This window comes from Tupaia chinensis, unplaced genomic scaffold (assembly GCF_000334495.1).
Source record: "Tupaia chinensis unplaced genomic scaffold, TupChi_1.0 Scaffold000451_2, whole genome shotgun sequence".
NCBI lineage: Eukaryota > Metazoa > Chordata > Mammalia > Scandentia > Tupaiidae > Tupaia > Tupaia belangeri.
Genome location: NW_006159958.1, coordinates 3,487,607 through 3,500,650, shown reverse-complemented (window position 1 = coordinate 3,500,650; position 13,044 = coordinate 3,487,607). Strand labels below are relative to the sequence as shown.

At 48.7% G+C, this 13,044-nt stretch overlaps 1 protein-coding gene across 1 annotated transcript in view; it reads left to right on the top strand.

Moving 5' to 3' along the window:
* Positions 1 to 2,354: 2,354 nt before the first annotated feature.
* Positions 2,355 to 13,044, top strand: part of WNT7A (Wnt family member 7A) — a 62,606-nt gene continuing 51,916 nt past the window's right edge. The window contains exon 1 of the mRNA XM_006155414.3: positions 2,355 to 2,576. Coding sequence (XP_006155476.1) covers positions 2,480 to 2,576 — 97 coding nt within the window. The 5' untranslated portion in view covers positions 2,355 to 2,479. The remainder of the gene's footprint in view (positions 2,577 to 13,044) is intronic.

Genomic DNA, 13,044 nt, shown 5'->3' with positions numbered 1-13,044 from the left:
TCTTTCCCTTATGCCCTCCCCCATTCTTCCTTCCAGCCCCACTCCATCCATCAGTTCTTCCACGAGGTTAGTCAGCTCTGCCTACGGCCATCTCTGCCAATGCCACTAGGCCGGCCACCAACACCTCTCTCCTGCTTGATCTCCCTGCTCCTGCTCGGTCACCCCTAGTCTTTTCCATTGTCATTCTGCTTATAGTCCTTCTGTGCTTCATGAGAAAATTCCGCCCCTGAGCCATTCTTCTCAACAGACTCTTCCCTGTTCTTGAGCCCTTGACGTTCTATATCAGCTATCATGGGGCCTTACTGTTTCTTGGAGACCACAACCTTGTCTGCCTCCCAGGACTTTGCATTTTCTGTTCCCTCTGTCCAGAATTCACTTCCCCAGATCATCCCATGGCTGGCTGCTGGCCATTCCGACCTCTGCTCCAATGTCATCTCCTCAGGGAAGTCCTCTCTGATCACCACAGCCAAAGTGGTTCCTCCCCAGAGGAACTGTCTCCCCCACTCCCCAATTGCCAAACAGCATCTTCGTTTACTTTATAGTGCCTACAATGGTCTGAAATGCCCCGGTTTACTCATTTGTGACAGACACAGTCACTGTCTCTCTTCAGAGCTCCTTGCGGAGAGGACCTTGCCTGTGGGGCACACTTCTCCCCGTATGGTGCCTTCCCGTTATAGGTGTTTGATATGCAGATGTTCGGTGAACAAGTTGAGGGCGATAGGAACTTTCTTTGCAATAGTCACAGGCATCCTCTGGGACAGTCATGTCCAGAATGGGATGCTCGTACTCCAGGAATAAAATAGACCGTCCATTTACAACTGACAAGGACTTTTTTTCAGAATTATTTTTATTTAACTTATTTATTTATTTCAACTTGACCAGAGAGGGACAGAGAGAGAGAAAATGAGAAAGCAAGCTGCCAGGTCTGAGACTTGAACCACAGTCAGCCACGTGGGAGTCCAGTGCCCTTAACAACCACGCTACCTGTCAGTCCCTCACAATGACTTTTTAAAGTTGTTTTTTGTTTTGTTTAGTTTTTTGTTTGTTTGTTTTGTTTTGTTTGTAGTAAAACATGTACATACAAGAGAGTACACAGAACATGCATCAACAGGCTTCATGTCTCTTTACTTGCCAGAGGGTGTTTGTACTTCAGAGAGAGAAAAGGAGAAAGTAGTCCCTAGGGGGTGTGGTCAGACAGCAATCTCGTCCCCATCTCTCTCACCTGTTGGGATTTAGGGCATGTATATACATGTGCCTGGAATGTTTTTCAAACACCAGGGTAGAGATTCAAACCATGTGATTGGGATCTGGCTCCCTTAACTAATAGGCTCTGGACTGGCCCACAAACAGACGTTTTTCTGAGGTTCATTTATTTCTTTTTTCCTGAGAGAGATAAAGAGAGATAAAAAGAGACAAGTGCTCATGATAGGATCTTCACTCTGAGGTCCTCCCCCTTGCCCTGCAGCCAGTCAGAATGACTGCATGTGCCAAGGGTGTGGAAGTAGATTCAGGACCCGAACCTGGAGCCTGCCCCCACAGGGGTAAGTGGGCAGTGCACCACTGCCTCCACCTCTGCAGCTGCACCACCGGGCCTTTTTAAATGAACAACTGTGCACGTGAAACTTCACGTCACCACGCCCTGGCTTTCCTTCCCAGTTTTACCAGAGATGACTCTGACACAGCGTAGGGTTTTTCTGCATGTTTTAAATCTCATCTCCGATGAGATAGTCTTCCCATAAACTGAAGTGAGTTGCTTTCTTTGCTCAACATTGTGTTTGTGACATGTTCGTCTTTTTGTATTGTTGTTTCTTAAAAAGAGGGACTAGCAGTTAGCGTAATGGCTATGTTGCTGGACTCCCATGTAGTCGACCGCGGTTCGAGTCCTGGACCTGGTGGCTTAAACTCACGCCAGGTGCATGTGCATGCGTGCCCAAGATCCCAAGAGGAGAATGGAGGAGAAGGGATTGCAGCGTGGCCATCCCCCTAGGGGGTGATTTCTCACTTTCTTTCTCTCTGTCTCTGTCATTCTGGCGGGCGCACGCACCCTGTAGCAAAAACCTCTCCAAATAAATAAATAAATAAATAAAAAGAAAAGAAATGAAGTTTCGCTAATATTGAGTATCCAATATTAGTGAATATTCACTATACCTGTTCATACAAACGCCTACGTGGACATTACGAATCTGCAGGTAAATGCACAGGGGTTAAAGGTGCAGGACTGAAACGCTGGGAGATCTCTGTGGGAGGCAATGAGGTAGTCGGGCCCAGGCATCAAGGGAGAGGTCTCTAGGCTGCCCCATGCCCCATATCTTCTTGGCCTAACATCACTGCCCTGTGTTCCCCTTCCAGTGGCTTCTCCTCGGTGGTAGCTCTGGGCGCAAGCATCATCTGTAACAAGATCCCAGGCCTGGCTCCCAGACAGCGGGCAATCTGCCAGAGCCGGCCCGACGCCATCATCGTCATAGGAGAAGGCTCGCAAATGGGCCTGGACGAGTGTCAGTTTCAATTCCGCAATGGCCGCTGGAACTGCTCGGCGCTGGGGGAGCGCACAGTCTTCGGAAAGGAGCTCAAAGTGGGTATGTGCTCATCCAAACACCCAACGACCCACGCAAGGACTTAGGGGAAGGCCAAAACACCCTGGGAGCCCTATGGAACCCCCTCACCTGCCCCATGCTCGCATGCCCCTTGATAAGGGACCTTGTCAGTGCAATGATGAATCTGGGTCTCCCGATGAGGATCAGGATTCTGTTTGAACACAAACCATCCCAACCATTGATTGGCAAGGTTGTAAACCAGCAACCAGCTTCCAAACGGTGATTGGCTGATAATGTGCTGCTGTTGTTTTAAACTGAAGCCCAAATTTAAAAATAATAATAATAATAATAATAATAAAATAAAATCCTGTTTTACCTGAACATACGGGTTTCTGACCTCTCTTGAAAATCTGCAGATCTACCAGTGGCTTTCACTCACACATGCCCACCTGGTCATCACTAACTGGAGCTGAGAGCACAGCTTCGCAGTCACTGCCACAGTGCTCCCCACTCCCTCCCTGCTGCCCTGCCTGCACAATTCCATCGCATGATCTGCCTGCCCCTGTGGGCTTTTGTCTTTGCAACCCCTGCTTTGTGGCAATGTGTGTGAGGACTTGTATGCACACAAGCACACACGGTTTTGAACCGCATATTTGACTTCTGAAACAATTATGGTAGACGAGGATGGCGAGAGATGCTGGTCTCCAGGAGTCCCTTACTGGCAGGCAAAGGCCATGTGGTATGTCTTGTCACTTGTGTGCCTCTGGACTGGGGGGCCCAGGAACTTCACTGCAAGTCAGGTCAGCCCCAGATCTCTCTGGACTTGGGTCACTCCCTGTAAGTCTTGCCTTCTCGGATGGCTCCCTTGAGTTCTCTTTCTCCCTCAGCCCCGCATAGCAAGTTCAGTAGAGGATTGAAAAGACCCACTCCCAACCCAGCCCCCTTTCCATGTCTTTACTGCCTCCCCTTGTCACACTGCTGTCACATCTAGGGCCCCCACGTTACCCCATTTCCCTGTTGCTCCTGGCCACCCTGCAGGCCCTTGTGCACCTAGCTGGCAGGCTTATCCTTTAAAATGGAAATCAGATTATATCATTATCCTGGTTTAAACGCCTTGGACGTATCAGAATGAAATCCCAACTGCTCCTCTGGCCTCCTCTGACCTCTGCCCCGTCTACTCCATCCTCCTTCTTCTCCTTATTTACTCAGCCTGAGCGCCACACATTCCTTCTGTCCTTGACTCCTGGCTCAAGTTCTTGGTGTGCAGGGCACCCTCCCTGCATGCAGGTCTCCTAGAGCCTCCCCGATCAACCTGTCTCCCTCAAAGACCATCCCATCAGCCAGGCACTTGGTGCTGTGAGAATTCATCCCTGGCCCATTTGGAATGTCAGGGATGCTTTCGAGGGCAAGGCTTCACTGCCCTGGTCAACACTGATGCCTTCTTTCCCTTTCTTCTTGTGAGGAAGCATAACCTTTTCCCAGTCCTGGAGCAGGTCTCAGTTTGTTCATATTCTTATTCCCACCTAAGTGAGCCATAGATAGGACCCCAGGTTCAGGGTGGCATTAGCAGAGAGCTCGGTGGCCTTGCTCCTGTAAAGCCCTTTCTGCAGTCATGTCCTTTCTGGGATCTTTATTGTTTATCATTTTGCCTCCCACCACGTGCCCCTCTTCTCTCTCTTCCCAATCTTGGGGCTCACTTTTCAGGTAGAAAACTGAGACCAAAAAAGAGGATGGGGCTGTCCCAGTTCAGGCAGGCCAGGGGTATCAACACTAGGACAGTAACTGAGGTTGCTGAAATCCCAGTGCTGAGGCCTATCCTTGCTTGTCACCTGTTTTTCTTCTGCTTTCTCTTATTCAAATCTTACCCCCCACCGCCAACCCTCATTTTTGGAACCCAGGACTGGGATCTTGGCAATATTCTTAACTTGTGGCTTTGTTGACATATGAGAGGTTATAGATAAGGAAACTGAGACTCGGAAGGGACTTACCCAATTTTTTTTTTATTATAAATTTTTTCTTTTCTCATCACAACACACATATGAATTTTCCATCCAAAATACACTGTGCATTGGCTCAATCAAGCACATCAACATATATGTTCTCAGCAAATGATTTCCCAATTTTTGTGTCCTGCATACCTTGCCTTTTGTTTTGCCATCCTAGGTTCCCCATCCCCACCCTCTGCCATGTCCCATCTTCCTCCTCCATTGTTGTCAGGGATGCTTTTGAGGGCAAGGCTTCACTGCCCTGGTCAACACTGATGCCTTCTTTCCCTTTCTTCTTGTGAGGAAGCATAACCTTTTCCCAGTCCTGGAGCAGGTCTCAGTTTGTTCATATTCTTATTCCCACCTAAGTGAGCCATAGACAGGACCCCAGGTTCAGGGTGGCATTAGCAGAGAGCTCGGTGGCCTTGCTCCTGTAGAGCCCTTTCTGCAGTCATGTCCTTTCTGGGATCTTTATTGTTTATCATTTTGCCTCCCACCACGTGCCCCTCTTCTCTCTCTTCCCAATCTTGGGGCTCACTTTTCAGGTAGAAAACTGAGACCAAAAAAGAGGATGGGGCTGTCCCAGTTCAGGCAGGCCAGGGGTATCAACACTAGGACAGTAACTGAGGTTGCTGAAATCCCAGTGCTGAGGCCTATCCTTGCTTGTCACCTGTTTTTCTTCTGCTTTCTCTTATTCAAATCTTACCCCCCACCGCCAACCCTCATTTTTGGAACCCAGGACTGGGATCTTGGCAATATTCTTAACTTGTGGCTTTGTTGACATATGAGAGGTTATAGATAAGGAAACTGAGACTCGGAAGGGACTTACCCAAAGTCAACAAGAGTGAGTGGCCAGGTCTCCTAGGACTGGGTTTGGCCTTGGAATAGCTGTTTATAGGCCCACATTGGGATAGTGCCTTACAGGATGAAGCAGGAGGATAGCAGTGCAGGAGAATATAGGATGAGGAACTACCTCTGGACATAGCTGTAGAACTGAGTGATCCATTGCAGTCTGAAGAGAAAGAATACCCCCCGTACACACCATGGAGGAGCAGAGGCCTGTGGCAAGAGGTGTTCTAGTGGGCTTGGGTCAAGGTGGAGGTGGATGTGACCATGGAGAATTCAAGCAATGAAAGGAGCCCAAGAAAACCTATGAGATGGTGATGCTAGGACATCTGGTCTGAAGGGCTTGGGAGGTAGTGGGAGTCAAAACCAGGAGGCATGAGAAGAGGGTGGGAGCTGTTGGAGGCTTTTGAGTATTGGTATGTTTGCCAAAGTATAGGCCAAACTGTATGCAACGACAGTTATGTAGTGATTTTGATCCACAACATCTAATGATAGCATCCCATGATTCAACCTAGGACTTCTGGAAGATTCATTAAGGATAGATACAGATTCATTCATTTTGCCATTCATCGATTCATCCTGTATTCACCAGATATTTATTGGGTGCCCATCGTGTCTGGAGGCTGCTGTTTGTTCTAGTGTGTATTGATAGGAAAGGCCAGTGGATTTGTGAGGGAGGTGAGCCTTGTCTCAGGGAAGAGCATGCTGAACAAAGGGAACAGAAAGTACAAAGGCCCTGAGGCAGCAGCATGCCTGGCAGGCAGCTGGTGGAGTAGCAAGGAGGCTGGTGTGGCTGGAGTACAATGAGATAGAGGGGAACAAGTGGCTTAGGGAGCCAGAGCTGGACAGTGTAGTCTGTCATCACAGGACATGGGCTTAGACTTTCCGACATGTGCATGGAATGCCACTGGTGGGAGATGGTAAAGAGTGACTTGGTCCAGTTTCAAATTTAGCAACAACACTCTGACCACAGGGAGGCAAGACTAGGAGTTAGAAGTCCGATGAGTTTTCCAGGAAAGTAGTAGGGACTGCTCAGCCCGAGTGATAGTGGAGATCTGCTTCAGAAGTGAGCTGCCAGGTTGGAGGGAGAATGCCAACCTAAAGGCAAGCTAAGGAGGAGTTACCCTGGCCTGGAGCTTCTGGGATGCTGGTAGTGGGATCAGAAAAAGAGGAGTCAAGGTGAGACCCTCACAGTCTAAGTCAACTTACTTCCCCTTGGAGCTTTGGTTTCTTCATATGTAAAAAAATATCCTGCACAAAGACACCAAGAAGCAAGCCTCAGATTTAGGGTTTCTGGGCTCATCATCAGTGCTCTCACCCCATAACATTGCCCTTTTCTGAGAAAGACCAGCTAATGAGGACTGCCTTGTAGGAGGGAGGGTTAAGGGTGTGGTCTTTTATTGTTGGAGCACTGGTGGTCAGTTCTGGGCTCTGAACAACAGGAACTATGGCCCGCCTTTGAAGCAACTTTCTAGAAGTTCCTCCTACATTGGGCTTATATCTCATTGGTCAAAATGTAGCCACATGACCACATCCAGCTATAAGGGAAGCTGGGAAGTGTAGTCTTTTATTCAGAGCAGCTCCAAGGCCAGCTAAGGATCTGTGACTAAAAAGAAAGGTTTTGAAATATGGATGTGGGAGTGGGCAGCTAGTCTGTGGCATAGGCTCCACAGCCTCTCCAACACTTGGTATTGGCCAGATTTCACATTTTTGCTTAGCGAATAGGTGTAAAATGCAATCTCACCATTGCTTAGATTTGTGTTTCCCTGAGAAGTGATGAAATTGTAATCACCTCTTATATTTAATACAGGCCTCAGATACTGACTCTTACCCAAGTTGCCTGTTCATGTTTTTTGCTCATTTTTCTGTCAGGCCATGGGTTCCTCCAATCCATTTGCTTGTAAGTACTTCATATTTCTGACCTCAGTCTTCTCATTTGTAGAATAGGGGAATCACACAGCCTACCATGTCAAGTGGCAGAGGCATTATGATATGGGAAATAAGACCCTAGCACCCGGTGGGTTGGGGCCATCAGAGGATATCCCTTCTCTACTTCCTGGAGGCCTCTGGTCATCTCAGATGAACACAGACTCAAGAAATTGGGATGCATGATCTAGCTTTTATTCCTGGTGCTACAGAAGCTACAGATCCAATTACTAATCAAAGCTCAGTACTTTGATCCACCTCCCCTCCCCCCCAAGCCCCCAAATCTGTCTACATCCTATCATCTTTTGGTTCAAACCTTCTATTGCTCACTGGCTGGCAGGGACAGAAAAAGTCAAGGCTGCAAAGTTCTCTGGGGAATCTGATGGAAAAGGAGTAGGCACTGGAGGATGAGTGTGGACATGACCTGCAGGAGTCACCTGAAATAGGTGTAGGTCTACAATCCAGGAAAAGAAGGGGAGAGGTGGCAGGAAATGCTTGGCACAGTGACACAGCTATAGGGGACTCTATTATGGGGTATGGAAGGCAGAAAAAGGCTGGGGGAAAGGATGAGGATCAGGCTATCCCCAGGGTCTTGTGCATGAGGCTCACAGGTCAGCTTGGGAAGTTGTCAGAGGGATTTAATCAGGGGAAAGACAGGATCTAAGGAGATCATCAAATCATCTGCATACTTAGAAATGTGCTAGTCTCTAACATTCTCACGGACAAAGAAATGGCTACTTCCTGCTATTCGCTTCAGGGCATGGCCACATTCTTTTCCACATGCTCATGACCTCCTGTTTGGTACCCCCGTGCTGGAATTTTTCCAGGGATGGGCACAAATGACCTAGGATTCAGCCCCTGGGATACACCCTCCTCTGTCTACAAACCAGGAACCTAATGCATTTCTGGGCTTCTGCTTCCCTCAAATCCATCACCCTTTTCTTTTTGGACAGTCCCTTGAACAGCTCTCTCCTCTCCCAGAGGTGACTGTCTGGGCTTAGTGGTCCCATGTCTGCAAATCCATGCACCTCATAAAAACTGGCTGCCTTTTTACCCATCTTGGTCCATGAGAGTGAAGCTCCTGCCTGGTGAGCTAATGAATGCATGGAGGGCTGGATTTTAAGACCCTTCCAGTGAGAGACAGAAGCAAGGGGCAGGCCAGGTCCACTTTCTCTCTGCCATTTCTTAACAATACACCATCTTGCCCAAGCAAAAGGCCTATTCTTTTGCCATTCTTGCTTAGAACACAGCTAACAAAGGACTTTTTGTCTCGTTTGCATTTTTTTTTTGCAAGCCTCAGTTCATCCTGGCTTTTAGCTCTCCTGACACTATTCTTTGAGATGAGTCTTTTGTTATAATGTTCTCTTTCTAGCTTTCATATGGTAGACAGATATACACACACGCACACACGCACACACGCACACACTCACTTGCTTTCATGAACGAAGTCATTCATTCATTCATTCAACTATTGAGGCTTCAGAGATAAATAATCTAGGTCCCCAGGGAGATGCTGATGATTCAATTCAATCCCAAATAAAGGTGGATAAGGTTCTGGGTCACAAGCAGAGGGAGGGGAATATCAGGAAGGCCCGTGAGAGGAGGGAGTACTACAGCCATGACTTACTGAGTGTGGCACCTCTAGAAAGAGCTACTGTTTATTGCTCCCTTCCTGGGGTTACACCAGACCTGTCATGTACATAAGTTTATTTAGTCTTCACTCTTTTTTTTTTTCCCCCAAATAAGCTTTATTTATTTATTTTTTCCCAACAAGCTCAGGAGTGAGACACTTTATTATTCACATTTTTACAAATGAGGAAACAGAGGCCTTGAGAGGTGAATTAACTTGCCCAAGGTCCCATCACTGGGAAGTGGAAGCAGGATGTGAACCCATTTGTCAGCCTCCAGGGCCCTGCTTTGAAACCCCCTGGGCTCTAGTCACTGCCCTTCATCAGCAGGACGGCATTGGAAGGGCATTTCCAGGCTGCGGTAATAACATGGAGGAAGGCATGAGAGCAGGGAAGGGCCGATTTTGACCACTGAAAGATAGTCAGCAGTGTGCTCTGGCCTCACTTGGTGGGAAGGGAGCCCCTTGGCTGGCTCCAAAGCAGGAGAAGAGGGCAGAGGTGGGTGCCTGCATATGCCTCCCATCTCTGCTAGCCTGTCACTGTATCAGGCTCAGCCCACCGACATGCTCCCTGCACCTCCAGATCTTCTAGTCGTTCGTCAGGAGGCTCCCTGTGAGCTGAGAGAGGCTGGGAATGGCTGGGCCATGGGGCTGGCAAGAGCGATCTGTTTCCATCTGTGTGTTTTCCAAATCATCATGTATTTCAGCTAGTGTCACTGCAGATTGCTCACTCTCTGACCCATCGGCTTTAAATAGCAAGAGAAAAAAAAAATACAATGCACTTTGTGGTTTCCAGTAAGATACTGTAAATACACCCAGATAATATTCCGGTGTAAACCGTTTTACAGTAGCTGCACAGGGCGGTGGAATGGAATCTTTCGGGCAGGCTTGGGCATCAGTTTATTTCCTCTGTCCCCGTTGATCATGATGGAGCTGGAATGCAAAGGGCGTCATCTGGGCTTGGCCCCCATTTGCATCTCAGTGATAACAGGTTTTTTTTTTCTTTTTAAACTTTATCTTTTTTTTTTTTTTTTTTTGGAGAGATTTTCGCTATAGGGCTCGTGCGCTCGCCAGACAGACAGAGAGAGACAGAGAGACAGAAAGTGAGAAAGCACCCCCCAGGGGGGATGGCCATGCTGCAATCCCTTCTCCTCCATGCTCCTCTCGGGATCTTGGGCACGCACGCACACGCGCCCAACGTGAATTTTAAGCCACCGGGTCCGGGACGCAAACCGCGGTCGACTACGTGGGAGTCCAGCGACATAGCCATTACACTAACTGCTGGTTCCCATGGGCAGTACTTCTAGGGCTCTTTACACGCAGATCTCCTTTAATGTTTCCAACTTGGCCCTGTCCTCCTGGGGGGTTCCTATTTCAAAGATGAGGAAGCTGAGACTGGAGGATCTGGAGTCCTGACTCAGTGTCACCCAGCTAACTAAATAAGGGGTAGAAGGAGGGCCTGACAAACTCCACCTCATCCAGCTGAAGCCACTAGAGTGTCCCAAGAAGGCAGTTCCCTGTTGTTTCTGGATGGAATTTTTTTTTTTTTTTTTTGAGGTGTTTTTGCTACAGGGTACATGCACTCACCAGAAAGACAGAGAGAGACAATGAGACATAAAGCAAGAAATCAATCTTCCCCCAGGAGATGGCCATGCCACAATCCCTTCTCCTTCATTTTCCCCTCGGTATCTTGGGCACACATGCACACGTCCCCGCTGTGAGTTTAAGCCACCGGGTCCAGGACTTGAACTGTTGTTGACTACCTGTGAGTTCAGTGACAGAGCCATTACACCAACTGCTGATCCCTCTGGATGGAAATTTGAACTGGAGAGATGGGTAAGCTGAGAGTTAAGGAGAGTATGGTGCATGCGAGGACAGGGACCCCCGGCCAGGAGACCCTGGGTTCAGTCTGCTGGTCTCCCAGATTATGGGTGACCTTGACAGGTGTCTCATCTGCCATGAACCTGTCTTTCTAGGAGGAACCCCCAGGCTCGATGTCTGTGGTGTGAGAGCCTATCCGCTCATCTGCAGGGGGAAAACGGGTCTCTTCTCAGGGCAGGACTGGGGAGAGAGGTGTAGCAGGCCCCACCTCCTGCTCTGCTGCCCATCTCCAGCCTCACCTCCTCCTGGACCTGTGGGTTCCCCTGCTCCTACCGCCAGCCACACCACCACTGAGGCTGCTCCGCAGTCTGGATCTGTCTGCCCCCTGGAAGGCCTCAGGGCTGGCTGCTCTCCTCTCAAAAGTCACCATCTGGGACCAGCAGTTAGCATAATGGCTATGTCGCTGAACTCCCATATAGCCGACCGTTGTTCAAGTCCTGGACCCGTTGGTTTAAACTCACGCCAGGCACATTATGCGTGCGTGCCCAAGATCCCGAGAGGAGAATGGAGGAGAAGGGATTGCAGCGTGGCCATTCCCCCTGGGGGGTTAATTCTCACTTTCTGTCTCTCTGTCTCTATAGCAAAAAAAAAAAAAAAAAAATTTCACATCTACACATCTCCTCCCTTTACTGCCTTGCTTTACATACTTCAAAATCCTCAGCTGCCACCAAGCAACATGATTGTACCGTCTGTCCCCCCAGAAAGGCAAGGCCATGTCTGGATCCCTAATGTCAGTTTCCCCAGCCCCAAACCCAGTGCCTGGCACACAGTCGTATTCAAGACATGTCTGTTGGATAAAGGACAAGAAACGTGATTTGGTCAGCAGGCAGAAGGCAGAGCGGGGTTGGACCAAGCCTCTTACTTGGCAGGAAGGAGGACGGATTATTCAGAGCAGACGGGTCCCCACAGCCAAAGAAGAGTGGGTCTGCTCCTGGAGGGTTCACAGTCAGCAATGGCTGAGCCCCGTGTCTACTCACTGGCCTCATGGAGAAGATCTGAGAAAGGGCACAGGTCAGTAGAGCTGCAGGACCAGCAGTTAGTGTAATGGCTATGTCGCTGAACTCCCATGTAGTTGACGACAGTTGAAGTCCCAGACCCAGTGGCTTTAACTCACGCCAAGCATGTGTGTGTGCGTGGCCCAGATTCTGAGAGGGGGAAGATCCTGAGAGGAGAATGGAGGAGAAGGGATTGCAGTGTGGCCACCCTGGGGGGGTGATTTCTTGCTTTCTGTCTCTCTGTCTCTCTCTGTCTGTCTGGCGAGCGTTCGCGCCCTATAGCAAAAACCTCTCCCCCCCAAAAAAAAAGTCAGTAGAGCTGGAGTGGGTGGGTCTTAAAAGCTCGAGGCAGGGGAATGGATCAAACTTGAGTCTGAAATCCATTCAGGTTACTCTAGACCTCTGGGACTTACCCACAAAAGGGAGAGAATAATAGTCCATACATCTTAGGGTCATTGCCAGGAGGAAATGAGTTAATCTATTGCGTCATTGGAAGAGTCATGACATAATTTTTTTATGTGAAAATATGTCACGACTTTTCCGACACCCCAGTATATTGTGGGTTTACAACAGGGCCTGGCCAGGGGTAAGCATTTTATAAGACTTTACTATGCTCTGTACGACCTATTGGGCATATTATCACGCTCCATTTTTTGCAGCAGTAAAACAGACTTCATTAGGACCAGCAGATGGCATAATAGTTACGTCGCTGGACTACCACATAGCCAACTGTGGTTTGAGTCCTGGACCCGGTGGCTTAAAACTCACACTAGGCATGTATGGGGGCATGTGTGCCCGAAATCCTGAGAGGAGAATGGAGGAGAAAGGATGGCAGTGTGGCAACCCCCTCTTGGTGGTGATTTCTTGCTTTCTGTCTCTCTGTCTCTCCAGTGAATGCTAGTACCCTATATCAAAAATCTCTCTCGGGACCAGGAGTTAGCGTAATGGTTGTGTCGCTGGACTCCCATGTAGTTGACCGCAGTTCGAGTCCCAGATCCAGTGGCTTAAACTCACGAGGGCGCATGTGCATGTGTGCCCAAGATCCCGAGAGGAGAATGGAGGAGAAGGGATTGCAGCATGGCCATCCCCCTGGGTGGGTGATTTCTCGCTTTCTGTCTCTCTGTCTCTCTCTGTCTTTTTGGCGAGCATATGCATCCTATAGCAAAAAGCTTTCAAAAAAAAAAGAAGAAGAAAGAAAAAGAAAGAAAGAAAAAGAAAGAAAGAAAGAAAGGAAGGAAGGAAGGAAGGAA